We start from the raw sequence: 20,904 nt of genomic DNA, 5'->3' as shown, positions 1-20,904 counted from the left end.
TCACTTGGATTTGCTCAAATAACAAATGTTAATGTCATTTAAACTGAAAGGATTAATTTATTGAAGGGAAAAGATGGACAAGGAAACAAAGAGGTGGTAAATAATGAGACACACACACACACACACACACAGAGAGAGAGAGAGAGAGAGAGAGAGAGAGAGAGAGAGAGAGAGAGAGAGAGAGAGAGAGAGAGAGAGAGAGAGAGAGAGAGAGAGAGAATGTACTTGAAATGAGGCTGAAGAAAGAATGAAGTGGAAATGATACACTTGACCTGGTTTGAACAGAAAGAGATTCATGTGACTGATTTCAAATGGGACTGAGTAGAGAGTGAGATAGAGAAGATGGACTTAGTGAGACTGCAGAAAGAGTGAGACAGAGATGATAGACTTAGTGGGAACCTAGATAATGATGTAGAGTGAGACAAATGATGATGAACTCAGGATTAAGCTATAGAAAGAGTGAGATGGAGCAGTAAAGCTTTAGAAAGACGCAGACATAAAATGAAGCTGCAAGGAATAAGAACAGAGGAAGATGCACGGAATAGGAGATAAGAATAAGTGAAGATGACTCGAAATGCAAGACGCCAACCAACTAAACTTTACGCAGCTTAACTGAACTCGACAAGATGAAGTGAAGAAGACAATTTTAAGACGCCAACCAACCAAACCTAACACGAGACAGGAATAAGTGAAGACGACACAGTTAAGACACCAACCAACCCCCGACTTTAGGAACACCACATGAGAAGGTTAAATACTGCTGCAAGGAATGAGAACAACAAAAGATGCAGTGAAAAGGAAACAGGAACAAGTGAAGACGACACGCGCAAAACAGCAGGCAACCTCTGACATTAAGAACACCACTAAAGAAGGTTAATACTATTACTTCCCTCGTGCCCGCTGTGTCCTAGTTCTCTACGTCTCCATTCACTTCAGGACCGGTTAGCAAGCGGCGGCCGGCTAAAGAGCATCGCTTAGGGTACATCTGGCAGTATATACACAAATTACTACTTGGTGACTTGGATGTGAGGACCTGCGCGTGCCTGGAATGCCCCGCCGAGGCCTCGCGGGACACGGCAGCCCAGCCAAGCGACCCATTTCATTCATATGCTTCAAAAACGACTCACTGCTCAGGGAATGCAAGTGAAAACTGCCGTGCGTCCCTGGGGTAAAGATTAACAGCGAAAAATGACCTTGGTGTTGTTGGAGTGCCAGAGATAAATAGGTTAGTCATTCTAATAGGGAAAGTGCAGAAAGATAAGCGGTGAATTAATGACTTTGTTGTGAGTTTAATTAGTCTTATAGAGAAAGAATGAAAAGATAGCGACGCAGTGACCTTGTCTGTGTGTGTGTGTGGCGCTTTAGTTAGTGGATTGAATCAATGAATCTATTAGAGAAAGAATGGAAAGTAAAAGCGGCTAATTATTACTTTGTTGCGTGGTGATGTAAGTTAGTGGGTTTATAAAGACTAGTAGAGGAAGAATGAAAAGATGAAGGGAGAAGTAATGGCCTTGTTGCTGTTGTTGTGGGAGTGCTTAAGTTAGTGGCTTTATAACTAGTAGAGAAAGAATGAAAAGATAAGCAAGAAAGTAATGGCCTTTTTGTTGTTGTGGGGTGCTTAAGTTAGTGGCTTTAAAAGACTAGTAGAGGAAGAATGAAAAGATAAACAGGAAAGTAATGGCCTTGTTGTTGTTGTGGGGGAGCTTAAGTTTGTGGGTTTGTAAGACTAGTAGAGAAAGAATGAAAAGATAAACAGGAAACTAATGGCCGTTTTGTTGTTGTGGGGGTGCTTAAGTTTGTAAGACTAGTAGAGGAAGAATGAAAAGATAAACAGGAAAGTAATGGCCTTTTTGTTGTTGTGGGGATGCTTAAGTTAGTGGGTTTATAAAGACTAGAAGAGGGTTAGCGGGTTAGTGAATCTAATAGAGAAAGAATGGAAAGAGAGGCGGGGAAATAATGGTCTTGTGATTTATTGGTGGTGTAGTCATTGGGGAAAGAATGAAGAGAAAAGTGGCGAATAAATTATTTTAAGTTGTGATGTTTGAAGTTAGTGGATTAATTAATCGGTTTAATAGAGAAAGAATTGAAAGAGATAAGCACCGACGTATCGACCCTCTTATTGCTGTGCTGTAGTGGGTTTATTAATCAGTCTTAAAGAAAAACAAATAAAGAAAAAGCTGCGAATTAATGACATTGTTGTGCTTAAGTTAGTGTCTGATAGAGAAAGAATGAAGAAAAAGTTGCGAATAACCGAATGACCGTGGTGTTATTGTGATGCTGAAGTTAGTAACAGTTATAATGTCAGCCTAACAGAGAAAGAATTTAAAGGAAAGCGGCGAAATAGTAACGTTGTTGTTGTTGTTGTTGTGCTTAAGTTAATACATTGATAAATCTCATAGACAAAAAATGAAAAGAAAGTCTGCTAATTAATGACTTTATTGTGATGTTTTAAGTTAATGCGTTAATCAATCAGTCTAATAGAGAAATAACTGAAAGATAAGCAGTGAGAAAAAAAAAAACTTTGTTGTTATTGCGATCCTCAAAGTGGCTTGTTCAGTCCGATAGTCTAATGCAAAAGGGAAGCGGCGAAATGATGAGTTTTCTTTTGCTGTGCTTTAGTTAGTAGGCTAATTAATCAGTATGATGAGGAAAAGTGAATAGAAGAGCGGTGAATTAATTATTTTGCTGTGTTCAAAGTTGCCGTTTGAAATCGATCTGTTTGATAGAGAAATAATTAAAAGATAAGCGGCGAAGAAGTGACAGTTGTGGCGGCTTAAGTAAATGAGTTAAGCAGTCAGTCTGAAAGAAAAGAATGGGTATTGTGGTTAGTTACTGAATTGTAGCTTCTGAGATGTCGTGGTGATTACCGTCTCTTGGAAGCACCGGTCAGTCGGTCAGTCAGTTTGTTGTTTGTCAGCCTGTCGGTGTGTCATTTAACAAGTTAGTCAACCAGTCAATACGCCAGTCTTTCAGTCGATCAGTGATTCAGCCAGCCAGTCAGTAAGTCAGTCAGTCCTTCAGTGAATCAGGCAATTAATCATCCAGTCAGTCTAGTCATTCAGCAAGTCACCCAGCCAGAGAGTCAGTCAGTCAGTCAGTTAGTTGTGAAGCCAATCAACCATTTATTTAGTCAGTCATTCAGTCAGTCAATCGGACAGCCAGCCAGGCAACCAGCCAGTCAGTAATTAAACCAGCCAACCAGCCAGCCATTCAACCTTAAAGAACTTAGCCTGCGGACTGACCACCCAAGCACCCAAGAAGAGCTAAGACATAGGAAAAAAAGTAAATAAAATAGATAAATAAAGAAATAAAATACAGTATAATAAATAGAAGTGGCCCTCGAGTGTTTCTCCTTCACGGAACATCTCGCTAATTTACTGAAACATTGTTAATTTGTTTGTTCTTTACCTTCATATTTTTTTCCCCAGTTACCTTGGCTGAAACTTCCTCTCTCTCTCTCTCTCTCTCTCTCTCTCTCTCTCTCTCTCTCTCTCTCTCTCTCTCTCTCTCTCTCTCTCTCTCTCTCTCTCTCTCTCTCTCTCTCTCTCTCTCTCTCTCTCTCTCTCTCTCTCTTTCTCCTCCTCTCCTCTCCTCTCCTCTCCTCTCCTCTCCTCTCCTCTCCTCTCCTCTCTCTCTCTCTCTCTCTCTCTCTCTCTCTCTCTCTCTCTAAATAGGGAAGAATTCTCAGCCCAGGGTCACGCCAGACATTTGTCAATACAGGAAAGCCTCAAGAAGCACGTGTTGGGTGGCTTCTTCCCGCGTTGTTATTGAAACCTTGCTGGGAGGGGAGAAAAGGGCCAAATTTACATAGCATTTGACGTCAGTTCAGTGCGGTGGGTTTGCGCTTGCTGATTTTGTCCTTGTAAGGTGAAGGGTAAGGATAGTGCTTTGTGGGAAGGAGTTGTGGAGTGGCTCACTGTGTTTGGTTGTATTGGGGTGGGGGGGCTTGGTGTGGCGGTGGTGGTGGTGGTGGTAGAGAGTGATACATGAAAGTGGTGATGGTGGTGGTGGTGGTGGGTGAATGATGTTGGAAAATTAGTGGGTCAAGATGAAATAAAGCCACCAGGCCTACATGAAGCACATCTATCTGTATAAATAATGCAGCGAGTACAGCAGATAACATCATTTTTCCTTCAGATGTTTCGGCTTACAGACCATGAGATTATCAAGGATCTGAAATAAAATAAAAACTAAGAAAAAAATACATACGCACGTAGTTATTTTTACTGAATTTCCCGTTTTCGTGCTCCAGATATCTACTTATTTCCACGTATCATCCTCATCCATAACTATAGAATCTTTTAAAGCCCCCTTATGACTTAGCACTATAACTTAGGACCAACAACATGATTGCTGAGTCTATTTCTTTCATCTATCACTCCGAGAACCAATTCCTTCCTATCTCTTTTTTTAAATGTAACTTTATCAATCTCGAACACGTTATGTATTGCCCTGCCAATTAGTGACCCTGAAGAATTTGCTGATGTCATCCGTACATTGGGTATGGTAACGAGAAATGTTAAGAGTGTTTGGGGGAGGAATCATGTACTGTTGATCTTGGAACTTTGTATTTACCAGTTGTTACTATTCTCACTGTTCAATCTCTACGTGTACTGATATCCACCTTGGCTTAAAATAGTCGAATGTTCTTTGTGTGTTCTGTTGTTGCCTCTAATTTGCTCCCCGTCCTGTCTTCTCATATACTGATATCCACCTTGGCTTAAAATATGAGTGTTCTAGGTCCTGTTGTCATACTGTCCAATTCCATCTCTACATGTTCTGATATTCATCTTAGCTTAACATTCCTTAATATTCCCGGTGCGTTACATTGGTACTTCCGATTTGTTCCAGGTTCCTGTCTTCATTATGCTGATATCCACATTGGCTTAAAGCACTCGAATGATTCAGGTGTGTTGTACGAGTATATTGTCATGTTGCATACTCCTCTCTCCACCTTGGCTCAGTCTCTTAATTTTCTTGGTGTGTTCTCTTGCTACTTCCAGTTTGTTTTCTGCCATAAGTTTTCTGTTTCTTAATGTGTATTTTTATATTTTTTGAGCCCCATATAGATGAATCGTGTATAATTTTCTTTGATACTACAAACAGTGTGTGTGTGTGTGTGTGTGTGTGTGTGTGTGTGTGTGTGTGTGTGTGTGTGTGTGTGTGTGTGTGTGTGTGTGTGTGTGTGTTCTTTTATATATTTGCAGAATTGAGTCAAGTTCGCAATGCCCCATTTTGAAAACCAGATTATCATATTTGAATTTACGTATATGTACTGCCTGCATACGTCACTTCCCTGGTAATACATTCCGCTGATTTGTTGCTCTTGGAAAACTGTATTACTGCACATCATTTCTTTTTGGCTTCTTAAGTTTCTTGCTGTGGCCTCTTGGTGTGTGTATCTAGTTTTGTCTCATGACATAGCACATTACTAGAGGTTCGGTAAAGATTTTAAATGTAATGATGTAGTCGGTCAATAAAGTAGGCAGCCATTTAACCAATCAGTAAGTTGTTTTTCAGTCAGTCAGTCAGTCAGTTAAACACCCGACCAGTCAATAAGTCGGTCAGCCTTTTAGCAAGCCAGTCACTAAGTCAGCCAGCCAGCCAGTCAGTCAGTCAGTCAGTCAGTCAGTCATATATATATATATATATATATATATATATATATATATATATATATATATATATATATATATATATATATATATATATATATATATATATATATACATATATACGAGTATAGTCAGTCAGTCAGTCAGTCAGTCAGTCAGTCAGTCATTCAGCCAGTTAGTCAGTCAGTCAGTCAGTCATGTTTTCTGTTTTGGTTAGGGAGGCAGCTGGTCTTCATTTCAGTGTTTTGTGAACCGTGTCTGTTACTTTGTACATATGTTTGTCTTTATGTTTACTTCTATTTGTTATTGATTGGTAATGAACTGTTGCTTGGACCACTTTTATTTAGTTATTATTATTTTTTGTGTTATTATTATTATTATTATTATTATTATTATTATTATTGTTATTATTATTATTATTATTATTATTATTAATATTGTTGTTGTTGTTATCATCATCATCTATACGTATATTAATCCGCTTGTTCGTGTGTCACCTCATGGCATCATATCTACACATGTTGACTAAAAAGTTCTCTACATCTCCTCCTCTTCCTCCTCCTCCTCCTTCTCCTCCTCCTCCTCCTCCTCCTCCTCCTCCTCCTCCTCGTAAGTACACGTCAAGCACTGTAATAGTTGAATTATCATATGGTATAACCACGGGTCTGGAGAGAGAGATGGAAATGTGACAGTTAGAGCGAGAGTGAGAGGGGATTGAGTTAGTGACGGATTTAGATTAAAAAAAAAAATCGGGAGAGAGATATGTAGAGAAGAGGAGAAGTGAGAAAGGGGTGAGAGAGGGAGAGATAGAGAAGTGAGAGGAGAGTGTCCTTTATACATCCTCCTCCTCCTCCTCCGCGGGTTTGGAGATAGACAGATATGTGAGTGAGAGAGGAGTGAGTAGGTGACGGATTTGGATAAAAAGAAGAGAGAGAGAGAGAGAGAGAGAGAGAGAGAGAGAGAGAGAGAGAGAGAGAGAGAGAGAGAGAGAGAGAGAGAGAGAGAGAGAGAGAGAGAGAGAGAGTAGGTGATGAATTTAGATCAAAAAAAGATTGTGTGAAACAATGGGAAAAGTGAGAGGTGTAAGAGTGAGAGTGAATGGTAGAGGGTAGGTGATGGATTTTAACCCCTTCAATACGATGACTCCTACGTAGGCGTCATGAAGCAACAGTGGAATACACGATGATGCCTACGCCAGCGTCTTGGTTGGATTCTATTCTAGTTGTTGTTGAGCAATCCGGTATCCTGTTTTGACTTGTCTTGACAGACTCCGTACATGTCCTTGAGGTTCCATTGCTCCTCCCACCCTTCCTGTTCCCACCGGTCACGTAAAATGAGCTACCCCATGTCCCATCCTCTATCCAGAATGAGGAAGCCTCACTGCAGAGCCTTACATCATAGTTTCCCTCCCTATGGTCCTTCCCCTTTCTTCCATATCTTCCTTTCCTTCTCTTCATCCTATTTCCCCTCCACCAGGGAGGGGAGACTAAGGGGCTCCCCGCTTAGTACTTAGGTACTTAGGAGGGGTACAGTTCTCCTCTTCCCTTGTTCATTCCTTGCCCTCTTACCTCCCTCTCCCTTCCTCCTCCCTACATTCTCTCTCTCTCTCTCTCTCTCTCTCTCTCTCTCTCTCTCTCTCTCTCTCTCTCTCTCTCTCTCTCTCTCTCTCTCTCTGTGTGTGTGTGTGTGTGTGTGTGTGTGTGTGTGTGTGCCTGCGTGCGTGCGCGCGTTGATGCGCTTGGGAAGGTCGTCTTTGACGCGTGTCTATTACTCCCTTTTGTACGTGTGTGTGTGTGTGTGTGTGTGTGTATATATATATATATATATATATATATATATATATATATATATATATATATATATATATATATATATATATATATATATATATATATATACACGAGTGAGTCTCTCTCTCTCTCTCTCTCTCTCTCTCTCTCTCTCTCTCTCTCTCTCTCTCTCTCTCTCTCTCTCTCTCTGTGTGTGTGTGTGTGTGTGTGTGTGTGTAGAGAGAGAGAGAGAGAGAGAGAGAGAGAGACACGTGCGTAAACACACAGCGGCCCACTGATCTCTTTTGTGATAACTTAGCCTTCCCTTCCCTCCCCATTTATTCCTCCTTCACCCATTACCACTTCTTTAATTTACTACCATCCAGCCACCCCAAATCGTAAATGTGAGAGAGAGAGAGAGAGAGAGAGAGAGAGAGAGAGAGAGAGAGAGAGAGAGAGAGAGAGAGAGAGGGGAGGGGAGTGGATCCTCTACACTTCTTTCCTTTCTTCCTTCTTGTATACTTCCTCTTCCTCCTCTTACGTATACATATCAGTGATAATTGTAATAGTTAAATGATCACACACCTGCTATATCCACTGGCTCCACTGTTTATTGTTGTTATTGTTATTTTTATTATTATTATTATTATTATTATTATTATTATTATTATTATTATTATTATTATTACAAGCAGATTCCTGTAGTGTGCACTTGGCTTTCACACTTGACTTTACTTTTTTAGGATCATAGTCACAACCTGAATTACTTTTTTTTTTTTTTAAGTTGCAGCATAGTTAAATAGTTTATCCTGTATTAAGGTAGACAGGTGTTGGGTTAAAGTGAACATGTTTCCTTTGCAAGACACGCCACCAACCTGTTCAGATTGCATGGAGGAGAAAGAAACCAGTCCTGCTTGTGAGAGTGTAATGCATCTCTGCTGAGGCAACACTTTGGTGGATTGGTTTGTGCCTTCATCAGTCAGTGACTTGCCCACTCCATGAAAAGTTGTAGAAATAGAAGAGGGAAGGAAAAAGTAAAAGTGTGGATGACACCCTCACCACAAGTCTGAGAAGGAAAGACATATGAACTGGTAGAATAAACATTATGCTGACATAGGACGGACTTTCCTGTGTTGTTGGGTGATAACACTTTCCATTGCAACATCTATGTACAAAAAACAAATTAATGTCTCTCTTCCACCACATGAATACACAACACGACAAAGACAACGCCTTTGTCTACCTACCCATCGCCTTAGTATCTTCTGCCGCTCGACTTCCTACCTAGGCCCCTCAATATGGAATTCACTACCCTTGCAATACAAAAATGTCCACTCTATTCACAAATTCAAAAGCAAACTAAAGAGTCATTTTCTGGATGCATACTAATCAGTCACTTCCTACACTCATACCTTATATTACTTCCCCCTGATCTTACAAAACTAACCCTACAAAACTTTATCATCTTTCCTGTACTTTATTTTTAAACACATCTATATGATTTCAGTCTCATATATGTATCAATTTATATCACCTAACCCTATGTGTCATCCCATCCATCTTCATACTCAACTTTATAACAATATAAATATATATATTATTCTGTATAAACCTTATCATATTATGTTTTTATTTATCTTCATGATAGATTTTTCGATTTTAAGTTGTCTATTGTGTTTACTTTAAGTATGTACTTTTAAATTTTTCATTTGCCTGAAAAGCATCAAGCTTATACATAGGCTGGCCAATAATGTATACCTATCCAATAATGAAATGTATAAACCTAGGCTATAATAAAGTGTTTAAAGTGTTTAAAGTGTTTTAACAAACTGTGTATTGATCTGGCCTTCTGTTTTAGCTTAACTGTTTTTTTTCTTTACAATAGCAATTGTCTGCATCACCAAATGATTGACAAATATTTTTTTCAGAATAAAGCATGTAAAAACTAAATGACAAGGTAACAGTGCATGATACATAAAGTGGACATTTGGTATATGAATCTTGAAAAGAAAAAAAATAGAAGAAATATCACTGAGAGAGAGAGAGAGAGAGAGAGAGAGAGAGAGAGAGAGAGAGAGAGAGAGAGAGAGAGAGAGAGAGAGAGATAGCGAGAGAGAGAGAGAGAGAGAGAGAGAGAGAGAGAGAGAGAGAGAGAGAGAGAGAATGCTAACCATTTTTCTTGGGGAAGCATGTTCAGGTTTGTCATGTGAGGAACAAGTGACAGGTTTTGGAATGCTGGGAGAATATGGAAAGGCAAAACTATATTTCCTGAGAGAAGGAAAGAATGGAGGGCAGTGAAAGCATGATTGTGGTGGAGTAATGTGAGGCTTTGTGGCAGGACACCTCAGTCAGTAGCTCTGTGTGTGTGTGTGTGTGTGTGTGTGTGTGTGTGTGTGTGTTTGTTTGTTTGTGTATGCATGCCACATACATTGATAGTGGCACAAGTATGTATGCAAATTGACTTAGGTTTATATTATGATTATTGTTGTTGTTGGTGTTACTCTGCATTGACATGATCCTTCCCCTGGCAGGCTGTGAGGGGCCAGCAAGTCAGGGAGCAGTTGGATGTTGGACATGAAGTTTCCTGCAAATGAATGCACCTCTTACATTAGACTCTAGTAAGTGGAATCTTTTTATGAGCAACCCCTAATTTTTGATATGCAAGGATTGAAAATAATTTTCATGAACTCCTCTCCTCTGTCTTCTGCCTTTCTTTGCAAGAGATGCAAGGTTGCATCTCTTGCTGTTATCTGTTGCCATTTTCATGCTAGCTGGTTTTCTGACTCTGCCAACTGCATGCTGACCTACTCTTTCAGCCTTGCTGCCCAAGAGTTCCTACTTCCTCTCACTTATGTTTTGCCCACCTCCCTAATTTAAGAGTTAACCAATATTATCAATCTTTATCCCTTTTGCTGGTAAATGCTGAAAATCCCTACCTACTTTTGCATTTCATCCCATCTGTGACAAACTTTTCCTAGAGGGATGTTGCAAGATGCTTTTCTAAGTAATTTGGATTTGCTTTTAAGCTGTTTGTCTTAGGAATTACCTTCAGTACCTTATCAGTTTTGTTATCCTTGAAACTTAAAAAGTAAGAATCAACATGTTAATAGTTTTCTGGAGTAATACAGGTATATGGCTAGTTCTGTCAGTCAGTCTTATACAAATTAGTATCCTACACTACCTTTTTAATCTCCTATTCCTTAGGCATATGTAGTACTATGTGATTGGTAGACCAATACTTTTCCTTTTCCCAGTTGATGATTGAGATCTGAGTAGAAGTCCTTTCCTGTGGTTGTGGCTTCATGTGTGTCGTGTACTACATAAGCATCTTGGTATACATGAAGGTTGTATTTCTGTGTAAACACCTCTTGAGGAGAAATGACTTCTGGGCCAGGATTGTGCGCGAGGTGAAACATGGGTCAGGGTGTTATCTTAGACATATCTTGTATGAGTGTTGTATTCCCCAGATATAATTTTATTCAGTATATATTAGTTTGAGTAATGACCTTCACTACTGCTGGGCCTCAAAACTTTTCAGAAGTACAGTTCAGTCACTGCCTGTGTGTAGCAGGCCACAGTGGCTGAGAGGTGCCTGGTGGTGGTGGCCACTTTTCCGAAGTCCCTCAGGGATGATAATGATTACTTTTCTCTGAATTCAGTGCATTACTTCCAGCTGATGTTTGTTGTAGTTTGTGATGGAATACTGAATATTTGTGTTGAAATATCTGATGTGTGGAATTTAGATTGTCATCAGTAAATGTGAACAAAATGGTATGCTTGTTTGAAGCATTTCTGCCACATCCTTTGCTTTACAGGAAGCTCTTGAGAGGCACTCATCAGTGATGACTTACACTAATTTGCAGTATACTGTATTTTTTGATAAAGGGGAATAAGTTTTATTCAAGAGTCCATGTATATCTAGTCAATACTTACCCAAGTGAGGTACATGCTGATGTTTACAACATTGATGCTATAATGGTAGTATTTATTGGGTTCAAAAATATATAGAGCATATTGATGCCATAACATATGTTGCTGAATATGCATATACATTTTATATATTGAATGATTACAGAAGAAATGTTTTTATTTTCAAGTAATAAGTACAGTACCAGAAGTGTCCTGGGCAGCAGATCAGCAGCACAGGAATACCAAATTTAAAGAATCCATTATGGGCACATCACAATCTTGCTGACTTGAAATTCTTTCAAAAATGCTTTCGTGGATCCAATCTTCTGAGAAATGAGATTAATCTTAAATCTTCATTCTCAAAAACGAACATTTTATTAGGCAGTCTAGAATGTTACCAAGTTTGGACTCGGCCTAAAGTGTCACACGTCAAACATAATTGTTGAAGTAACGTGACTAAAGGGAACCATGGGAATTTAAGCAATTGGAAAGATTCAAGGCTAATTTCCAGCAACCTAACAAACTGATGACAAAACTGCTTTCCCCAATACTGTCTTCCCTTATCCTTGCTGAACAGCACTCACAGGTTGATGTAATGTTCAAGTTATGGTTTCCTGACAACACTACAGCTGTTGGCATTAGCGGCTGTAAATGAAATGTTAATGACTAGTTTAGGATACATACAATCCTAGATATATATATTGGATCTTTATTTCATTACAAAGTATCACTTTTACAAGGGCAAGAATGCTACACACTCGCAATCGACCACCAAGGGTGTATCAGCAACCCTCTTGAACCATTGCACAACCTAGATTCTCCCTACTTGTGATACTTTACAACTTTTGATGTACTGATGTAGCTATTTATCGCAGAGTAAATATAGTGAAATATAATTTTGTTAAATGACAAGTATTTTGTGCATTTTAACAATGTATAAATTTATGCTATTAGCAACAATTTCAACAAAGGTCCAATTATCCCTGTTCAATTCAGTATGTTTGTTAAGTAGCCTAATTATATTTTTTTTTGCAGTATCTTGCTTTAAAGTACATATAATTCATAGCTATGTATAAATAAAATTCGATAAACATGTATATAAAAAATTAACTATAAAGTTATTGAGGGCATGGCCAGTATGATAACATGAATCAACTCAATGCCATATAATGTTACCAATTTTTTTTAATGCATACTGAATTTCAATATACACGCAAAATATTTTGTGCTATTAAATTTGTCTTGTGTTGAAAAATGTTGGGCACAATGCCACAGTTCAACTGGAGTGTGTACCACATGGCCCTGTCCTAGCTGATCTGCTGTATGAATCACTTGATGGAAAACTTGCCCAGGCCTTTTGCACCAGTAATTCCTGGCTATTTTGGCAATAGTGGAGCACAGCTAGTGGTGGATCACAAGCGTGTCCGGTACAATTGACTTACGAGGTCTATTCATGTGAATACCTCACAAGATTGTGGATAATCAATGATACTGGCTATCCCGTGGCCCCTGTGGCCAGATCAAGCCTCTACTCTTAACTATGGCAAATCAGATATAAATTATGCTTCTATCAAACTACTTCAAATGGTTAACTACTTTTTACCATGCTATTAAATTCTCTTGGAAGGAGAAGAATCTGGGGTCTAGAAAATTACAATATAAAAGCTTACAGAGCTTGCCATGTTGATGAACAACCATATAGCTTAACAGGACCCGGCGACCCCTGGAAGGGTGAGTCCCACGACTTGTGGTGACACGGAGGAGGCCAGGGGCAGGCGCTGTGTCAGACACGAGCGGTGCGCCAGGTCAAGCCTCACCCTCGCCCCCGCCCGCCCCTCGTCCACACATGCACCAGACGGGAGCCAAATCTCACTCCTGATTCCTACATTGCAACCTCCAGCCCTGGATCCACCAAAAAGTGGGCAGTGGGGTGTGGATGGGTGCGGCAGTGCACAAGGGACAGAGGGTGACGGCAGGCGGGGGCAATGTGGTCGGCAGAAAGGGGCCTGCCAGCTCCTGGCACGGGGTGGGGTCAGTGAAGGCAAGGCGCAAGACGAGAGACCGTGCAGGCAGCCAGTTCCGCCAGGACCGGGTCAGTGACCGGGCAAGGCAAGAGGGGGCGCAACACTGATATGCTAGGGCCCTGCTATCCATAGATTACATGAGTTACGAAAGACAGTCATCTTCAAAGGTCGCCAGCCGTCTTCACTGGAGACACTTTATGCCATTCTTCTGCGAACACATGTACTAAAGTACACTCAAAGATGTGAACTCACTTCAAACACGTCGGTGAACTGGATGCTTCTCTCATGAGTTACAGTGTTGTCTCATTAGCAAATCTACTGTACTGCTGAAATATTCAGCTCGTTATAGCAGGTTTGGGCCTCCTGGTCTCCTCCATTAATACGAAAATGAATACTTTTAATATGCGGGCATTTACCAATATCCTTAAAATTTATAGGGGCTAAGTATTAGCAATATATCAGAGAGTGTATCTTATGGTCGTCCATAGGCGTTAAAAATGCACTTCAAAAATGGGTTGAAGGTTTTAAATGAATACAACACATCACTGAACAATACCATCTTACAAGAATTTACCAAAAGACACTAAAATTGGTCCCAAAGCAACTAGATTTGATATTGCCTTGATAACTAACCATTATAGATTACACTCTCCTTTAGGCAATTGTATTAATAAATTATAAGCAATAATAAATAAATAGTAATAAATTATATGCTACGCACTTTCTAAATGTGATGTACTAAAACTATTCTTTTAAGTATTTTTCTCTTATTTCTTTGGTGTGGCTATCTCCTTACGATCCTTAATAATATCCCTGTTGTACTCAGTTGCTGCCATCTTGTTTACTCAATAAATGCTTTAGTCTCTGAAGAAAGCTGAAAACTTGCAACACACAAAGCCTAATGGTCAATCAAAACAAGATGCCAGCATGAGCAAGGCAATAGGGCCTATGTAATATTACAATTGTACAGGCCTATTGCACCAGCCTGCTCTGGACAAGAGACTAGTCTTAAAAGTACTAAATGTGTAAGAATATTTGGGCATGAGTAAGATAATATTTTTTTTTTTTTGTCTTTTCAGGATATATAAAAGTTCAAATAGTATTTGATTTAATGAAAATTTTTAGTTTAATATAATAATATTTTCTTCATACCTATGCCTATGTCTTATTTGTAAATATTGATAAAAACTACTAGGGGAGGAACCAGCTGAGTCAGAGACAATATGCACTGGTCTCCTCAACAGAGCAGGTCTGACACAATACATCGCCTGACGGTCGTGCGTATGTACATACTGGACTAGATATGCTATGTCAGAGAAACAGCTTCATTCTTTCAGAAATTAGTAATTCTTATTCCTAAACCGCAAGGGCATATAACATGTAAATATCTGAAACAAATAAAATAGACCAGGTAATGGTGAAATCAGCTTGAACTCTCTTGGCACAATTCTGTCAATGGTTCAAAGTTATGTGGATGACACACAGCATATTATTTAGAATAAGAATGTGGGGGATTAAATACCCAAAAAGGTGGATAAAGCAATAATAATAATGACTAGATGGAATGTCTGAGATCATAGATGAAAGATCACTGCAAAAACTGTAATCTTAAAAAAATAACAAGTACACCTTGACTAGAAAATAATGCCACTTTGATCTGACAAACATACAGATGTCTAAAAATCTAAGCCACAAAGAAATGCACAAATCTTATTAAACCATTGGATACAAATGATTTAAAAATATATCATGATATAAAATTGACTGGAGATAAGCGTTGGTATCCTTAGTCTAGTGAATATGCTATTCACTGTACATATGATCAAATGCAGGGTCAAGAGTCCTACCGAGTTACCTTCAGCATATATACAGTGTGTCTTTATGAGACTTCCTCTATACTTGAAAGCTATCTAGCGCTTTAATCTATGTATCTATAGGCATCTACAGGTATAGAGAAGCTAATTCTCTAGTTTGACACTAGACTAAGGGCCTCTGAACCCTTTGAGGCCATCACTTTGGTTGTCCAACTGTGGAGCTGGGAAGAGACCTCATCACCCTGGTCTGGTGGGGTGGTTGGCGCCCCACCCGGATACACACCACACAGGTTGGCGTGAGGAGCACCAGTGCACATGGCATCACCACTGTGGCAGCCCAGTTTCAAGCAAAGTACTTGTGGACAAAGAGCCCACAGACTACCGGGTAAAAATGGGCAATAACTGAGCCATGAGACGACAGCCAAGGGGGTGGCAGCTGCGTGGGCCCGGGCACAGCACAGGGCGTGAGGCAACAGACACGAGACACGCAACACTTAGTACCCTGAAGGAGCAACCCGTCAGCGGGGCGGGTTAGGACACATCCGGTGCTGGGAGATCCACGTCACCCGGCCAACTCGCACAAAATGGCGTAGAGCTGATAGAGCACGTCTTAAGTATATTACTATTCTTAACAATATGATATAGCTGAAATATTATGATACGTAATATAACTTTAACAGAAGGCTTATTAATATTAAAAATATTGTTTCCATACTCTCAGTAATAACATGGCTATCAACATGTGGGAGGGGAGGGACCTTCAGTCCCAGACCCTTTCTTTTTTTTTTTTTTGGTACTGTGCTTTAGCTCAGTACAACATATATATACAGTTTGTGTACACAGCAGCACAGGCCTCAACTGTGGACTTCCAGACACTGTAACTTCCATAAGAAAAAAAATAAAGGAAAAAACAAAATAGAAGAAAATTGTGAGCAATCTCTTGTGTAGTGACCATCTCATTCCCGCCACACTGAGGCCTCCCGCAGCCTGTGTATCAACTCAAGCTCTCTGGACTCGTATATGTAGCACTTGTAGTATAGAAATATGATAATAGTGTTCATCTTGCAGAGAATTTCTTGTTTTCAAGTACTTTCTCCTCTATACTTACAACCTATGCTTTGGATTCCTAATACTTGATATAAATGTCACACTCAAGCTATGATAAATCTGCAGCAATCTTGAAGAGCTGCTCCATCACGGACCCCTGCGGAGGAAGAGGCTTGGTCAGACAGCGACACACACCACATGGCAGGAGACACTCAGCACCAACACTTGAAACACTGCTATGGTAAGGATGCTTGTGGCTCTGCTTGAACTCTATGGAATTACTGATATATCCTTGAATTACTGATAAACTATATGGAATGACTGATGCATATTTGAAAATACTTGCTATAAATTTAGTAAAACATATAATTTTTAGTCAGTGAAGAATCCAATCTATCTGCATACCATATGATTAGTACACACTTACATCATGTATTTTTTTTGGAATGTCATGCCTAATTCATTCTGAGGTCTTAATGTGTGACAGTAACAACTAGTAAAGTTAAAGTGAGGAGGAAGATCTGGGTTTCCAACCACTGTTTCTTAGTTAAGTATGTTATGTATTGTGAGAGAGAGAGAGAGAGAGAGAGAGAGAGAGAGAGAGAGAGAGAGAGAGAGAGAGAGAGAGAGAGAGAGAGAGAGAGAGAGAGAGAGAGAGAGAGGCAGGGGAAGAGTAGAAAGGAGAAAGAATGTGTTCACTACTATTATTAAAATCCTGGATATATATGAACTGCTCTTGCTCATAAAATCCTAGCAAGTGATCTTATGACAACTGACCGCTTCCTCTATTCCAGACTATGGCTTAAAATCCTGAATCTGACAACTCTTGCTCATAAAATATGACTACTACTACTTTCCCCTCCAGGCTGAGGCCCACTTCACACCACCTATTTTGTAAGGCTGTTTGGGATTCAGTGTGTCATCAGTGACATTACTCCACTGACGGACAACTAAAACAGAGCAGCCTGCTATATACATTTTAGACCCTATGAGGCATCGTTTATGCAAATATGTTCTATATAAACAGTTAGATCAATATGACATTATGGCAATAAGAGTTTGTTTGACACCCTTAATTTATGGCACTACAGTGCAATGCCAAGTGTGTTTTTTATTAAAGGAGTTTTCCCTTGGGTTTGTAGGCTAAGCTGGCAAGAGCTGAGTGGACATTTACACAGAAGGTTTTATGTGATGTAGTTGTGATGCGTACAATTCCTACACCTCTCCCTCCACTCTCATCTTTCCTTCCCTCCCTTCTTGCTCTTCCTCTTATCCTGTATGCCCTTTACATGCTACAACTATGTCAAGTAAGACCTTTCCTTGTCCAAATGTCTGCTCAGTTTTTGCCAACTTCATCTTCAAAGCCAAGAGTAAAAAAACTTCATGAAACACACTTGGCAATGCAATGTAGTAGAATGAATCAGGGTACTAAAAATTAGGGGACAATGTCAAACAAGCTGTGCCAAAATGTCATATTGATCTGTTTGTTTAGAAGATATTTGTGAAAAATGATGTCTCACGAGGTCTGAAATGGACACTAGTATCCTTCCATGAGACCAAGTGCTGCTACCACTATTTGTGAAACAACAGCAACAGCATTCCATCTCACTGAAGAATGTTTGGCAGCTCTGATCAACTTCACTGTTGATGGAGTGACATCACTGATGATGCACACTAGTATCTAGATGGATGTACAGAAAGGGCAGTGTGAAACAAGCTCCCCCCCCTCTCTCTCTCTCTCTCTCTCTTACCTTGTCACAATGCGTTATCTGCAAATATACATACTAGCACACTCCATCCTCCTCTGTTCAGCCTCAGTTTTCCACTAACATTTCCCTTCATGGCTCTCATTTCAATTCCTATGAGAATATTAAATAAACATAATGATGACAAATCCCCATCACAATCACACTCCTGCAGCAAAACTCTTGCTGCGCTCTCCCACCATCATCATACATGCACCCACCTCCATGTAAGTGCCTTCCCACACCATCATATATTTTGAGAACATTCCTAGTATGCTTCTATATCAAATCCTGTTTATGCTTTCTCTAAATCCATTCCCTAAGTCCTCCACTACTATCACTTTAATTATTGTCAATACAGTGGATCTTTATTTCCTGGACCAAAAGAGGGTATGCTTGTCAGAGGCTTAACAAATCACCTCTTGCTATTCATCCACACAGCTACATACAATTTACCATATTGTGAATATCAACTGATGACAAAAAGGTTAGCACATTACAGAACAGAAAAGATTAATCAAGAGAGTGAAGGTCCAAGAAACTGCAGATCTCTTGTATTTGACTCTCACAAACTTCTCTCTTTAGTCAGCTGTGTCACACACCTGGTCTCCCCTACTGAGTGCGGCCGTTAGTAGGGTCTATTGGCATCCTTGGGTCGCTTGAGCTGAACCTTTAGGCGCTTCATGCCAATCTGGAAGCCATTCATTGCTTGGATTGCTGCTTGAGCTGAGGCAGGGTTGTCAAAGCTCACGAACCCTGAAAATGATGATGAGGTTACACATGTGGTTTGTAAAATGGCATTGTGCTACAGGATAGTGATAGTCAACTGGAGGAATGGTTAAGGTATCACCCACTATGCACTCAAGTTAGAAATGTTACACTTAATAGCAACATTTGAAATATGAAGAATGTAAGTAAATTTATATGAAGTGAACTTAATTGCTACTTGCTATTTTTCATTTTTTTTTTTATGAGAGAAAAAACTAATGCATTATTTTATTTCATGCAGTAGCTTACTAGTCAGTTGTATTATCAAAAGAAATTAAATAATAAAGTCTGATGGTATTAGATGATGGAAAATGAAAGTGTACAGACACCCATTTATTTTCTGGTTAAAACTTCCTGGATTAAGCTATAAATTAAATTCTTTACTGGTCTTTAAATTTCTTTAGTAGGAGACTGGTGATTTACTCCTATGAAAGGTTGCTTTGAGAGCATTGGTGTTTACCCTGTAGGTTCCTCTCTCTGCTTACCACCAATACAAGCCAAGTGAAGGTTTCAGTCTCTGCCTACCACCACTACAAGCTCAATGAACACTTGAGGAAAACATGAATGTCTCACCGAAGCACTTGCTCTGGTTGGTGGCTCTATCAATGAACACCTTGGAGGAGATCACATTTCCAAAAGGAAGGAACATCTGCATCAACTCGGCATCGCCAAACTCCTGCGGCAAGTGGTAGATGAAGAGGTTGCAGCCTTCAGGTCCTGAGATGGAGCAACCTGCCGAAGTGACACACTGGTCAGTGGGAGAACTGCACTGAGGTGATAGCAAAGATAATAAATAAAAGATACAAACAGTACATGGTAAGTAATCTGCTGTTCATGATTTATGAAACTGTAAGAATTAGTGTTATATGATTTCTTATACAAACATCCATCAAAGATGGTTTTAAACATTTCATGACAGACACATTTTTTTTAATGAGTGGAAATATTAAGTATGCAAGATTTATTCTTGCACATATTTTAAGAAGTATTTTAATAAGTAACTTATAAAGATTACTAAAAACATACAATATTGTTCATACACTCAATTAAGTTATATGTAAGAGGCAAGTCTTTAAAGGTTGGGTTTTACACTGCAGTGTAACATTTATATATATTTTTATATGTATATATATATAAAAAAAAAGTAATAAACAGAGCAAGAACACATATATTGATGCCTTACTAAGAAGTGTTCATGTAATAGTGTCTGATGCACCCAGGTCTTCATTTCTGAAGGACATGCTGGTGATAGGCACCAAGTCTCCTACCTCAACAATGTTTTGTACACTACAGGAAGTATATATTGTTTTTATTTTTACACTGCTGTAAAGTATGGTACAGAGAAGCACTAAGCAGACAGGATGTGTGGAGCAAAAGGGCTAACACAGTCCTGGTGCTGGTGGTGGTGGCGGGAGAGAGTGGTGGTATCCTTTCCCTCACATTCATGTCTTCCATTCTCAAACTAATGTATTGAAACAACTCATGAACACATTCACAGAGTTCATGAGTTATTTTTAAATTACTATAATGATATTAAGTTAGGGAATTTTGTCACAAAATGCAATAATACCCAATAGCAAAGTAGATCTGGTATCTATTTGCCAAACTCCTTTGAAAAATTAATCACTGCTGCCATTCGAATGTGTTCATTATTACCAGAAGTTGAAAGAAAATTTCCCAGTAAAGTAAATAAGCATTGAAGTTCACTAACACTGGCTCTCCAATAAATTATGAACAGCAAAGTTGTGTCCTAATTTATGGTGCAGACAGATAGTAAGTCTGAGAGTCACCTCTGTGAGGCTCATGCTTCCCTCATTACTTGTCCTCTGACATAAAACCACAAGGAAAGCTACAGGTAATGGGCAATAGTGAATTAAATCTTAGTGTGCACAAAGCAGAGTGATAGTGGTGATGTGACTTGAATTCATGTAATGCCCAAATACTTGTTGAATCTCCCTTCCTCCCAACCAGACTATTTACTACTGAGTGCTCAAGAACAAATAGTTTTGGAAATGTTTGGCTAGATGGAGGTTGGCACCTAAACAATTGAAATAATTGTTCATTGCAGTGATTCAACTGTTTTCAGTTTGTACATTACACTTGCTACATAATACATGTATTAAGTTAAAGATGCAAGTGTTATGAACAACATTTACCATCAGTGCCAAACAACTTTGAAAAATTTATCACTGACCACAATGATACTGCAATAC

At 39.3% G+C, this 20,904-nt stretch overlaps 2 protein-coding genes across 58 annotated transcripts in view; one reads left to right on the top strand and one right to left on the bottom strand.

The window, feature by feature from the left end:
- Positions 1-20,904, top strand: part of LOC135116374 (uncharacterized) — a 136,223-nt gene that overhangs the window by 109,499 nt on the left and 5,820 nt on the right. For 4 of the 14 annotated variants that reach the window (XR_010276267.1, XR_010276263.1, XR_010276264.1 and 1 more), the window contains 3 exons: positions 9,916-10,002; positions 10,923-16,419; positions 18,509-19,507. The gene's annotated coding sequence lies outside the window, so the exon portion shown is untranslated. The other 10 variants (XR_010276268.1, XR_010276269.1, XR_010276266.1 and 7 more) reach the window with 8 other exon arrangements.
- LOC135116375 (CUGBP Elav-like family member 4) overlaps positions 11,353-20,904 on the bottom strand; it is a 157,285-nt gene continuing 147,733 nt past the window's right edge. For all 44 annotated transcript variants that reach the window (XM_064033784.1, XM_064033770.1, XM_064033780.1 and 41 more), the window contains 3 exons: positions 19,265-19,423; positions 18,526-18,679; positions 11,353-16,335 (listed from right to left, as the gene is read on the bottom strand). In XM_064033784.1, the coding sequence (XP_063889854.1) occupies positions 18,552-18,679; positions 19,265-19,423 (287 nt within the window). In that variant the 3' untranslated portion in view covers positions 11,353-16,335; positions 18,526-18,551. The remainder of the gene's footprint in view (positions 16,336-18,525; positions 18,680-19,264; positions 19,424-20,904) is intronic.

Source organism: Scylla paramamosain, chromosome 31 (genome assembly GCF_035594125.1).
Source record: "Scylla paramamosain isolate STU-SP2022 chromosome 31, ASM3559412v1, whole genome shotgun sequence".
Classification (NCBI taxonomy): domain Eukaryota; kingdom Metazoa; phylum Arthropoda; class Malacostraca; order Decapoda; family Portunidae; genus Scylla; species Scylla paramamosain.
Note: the sequence above shows the minus strand (reverse complement) of the source record. Positions and strands in the feature narration are given on the sequence as shown.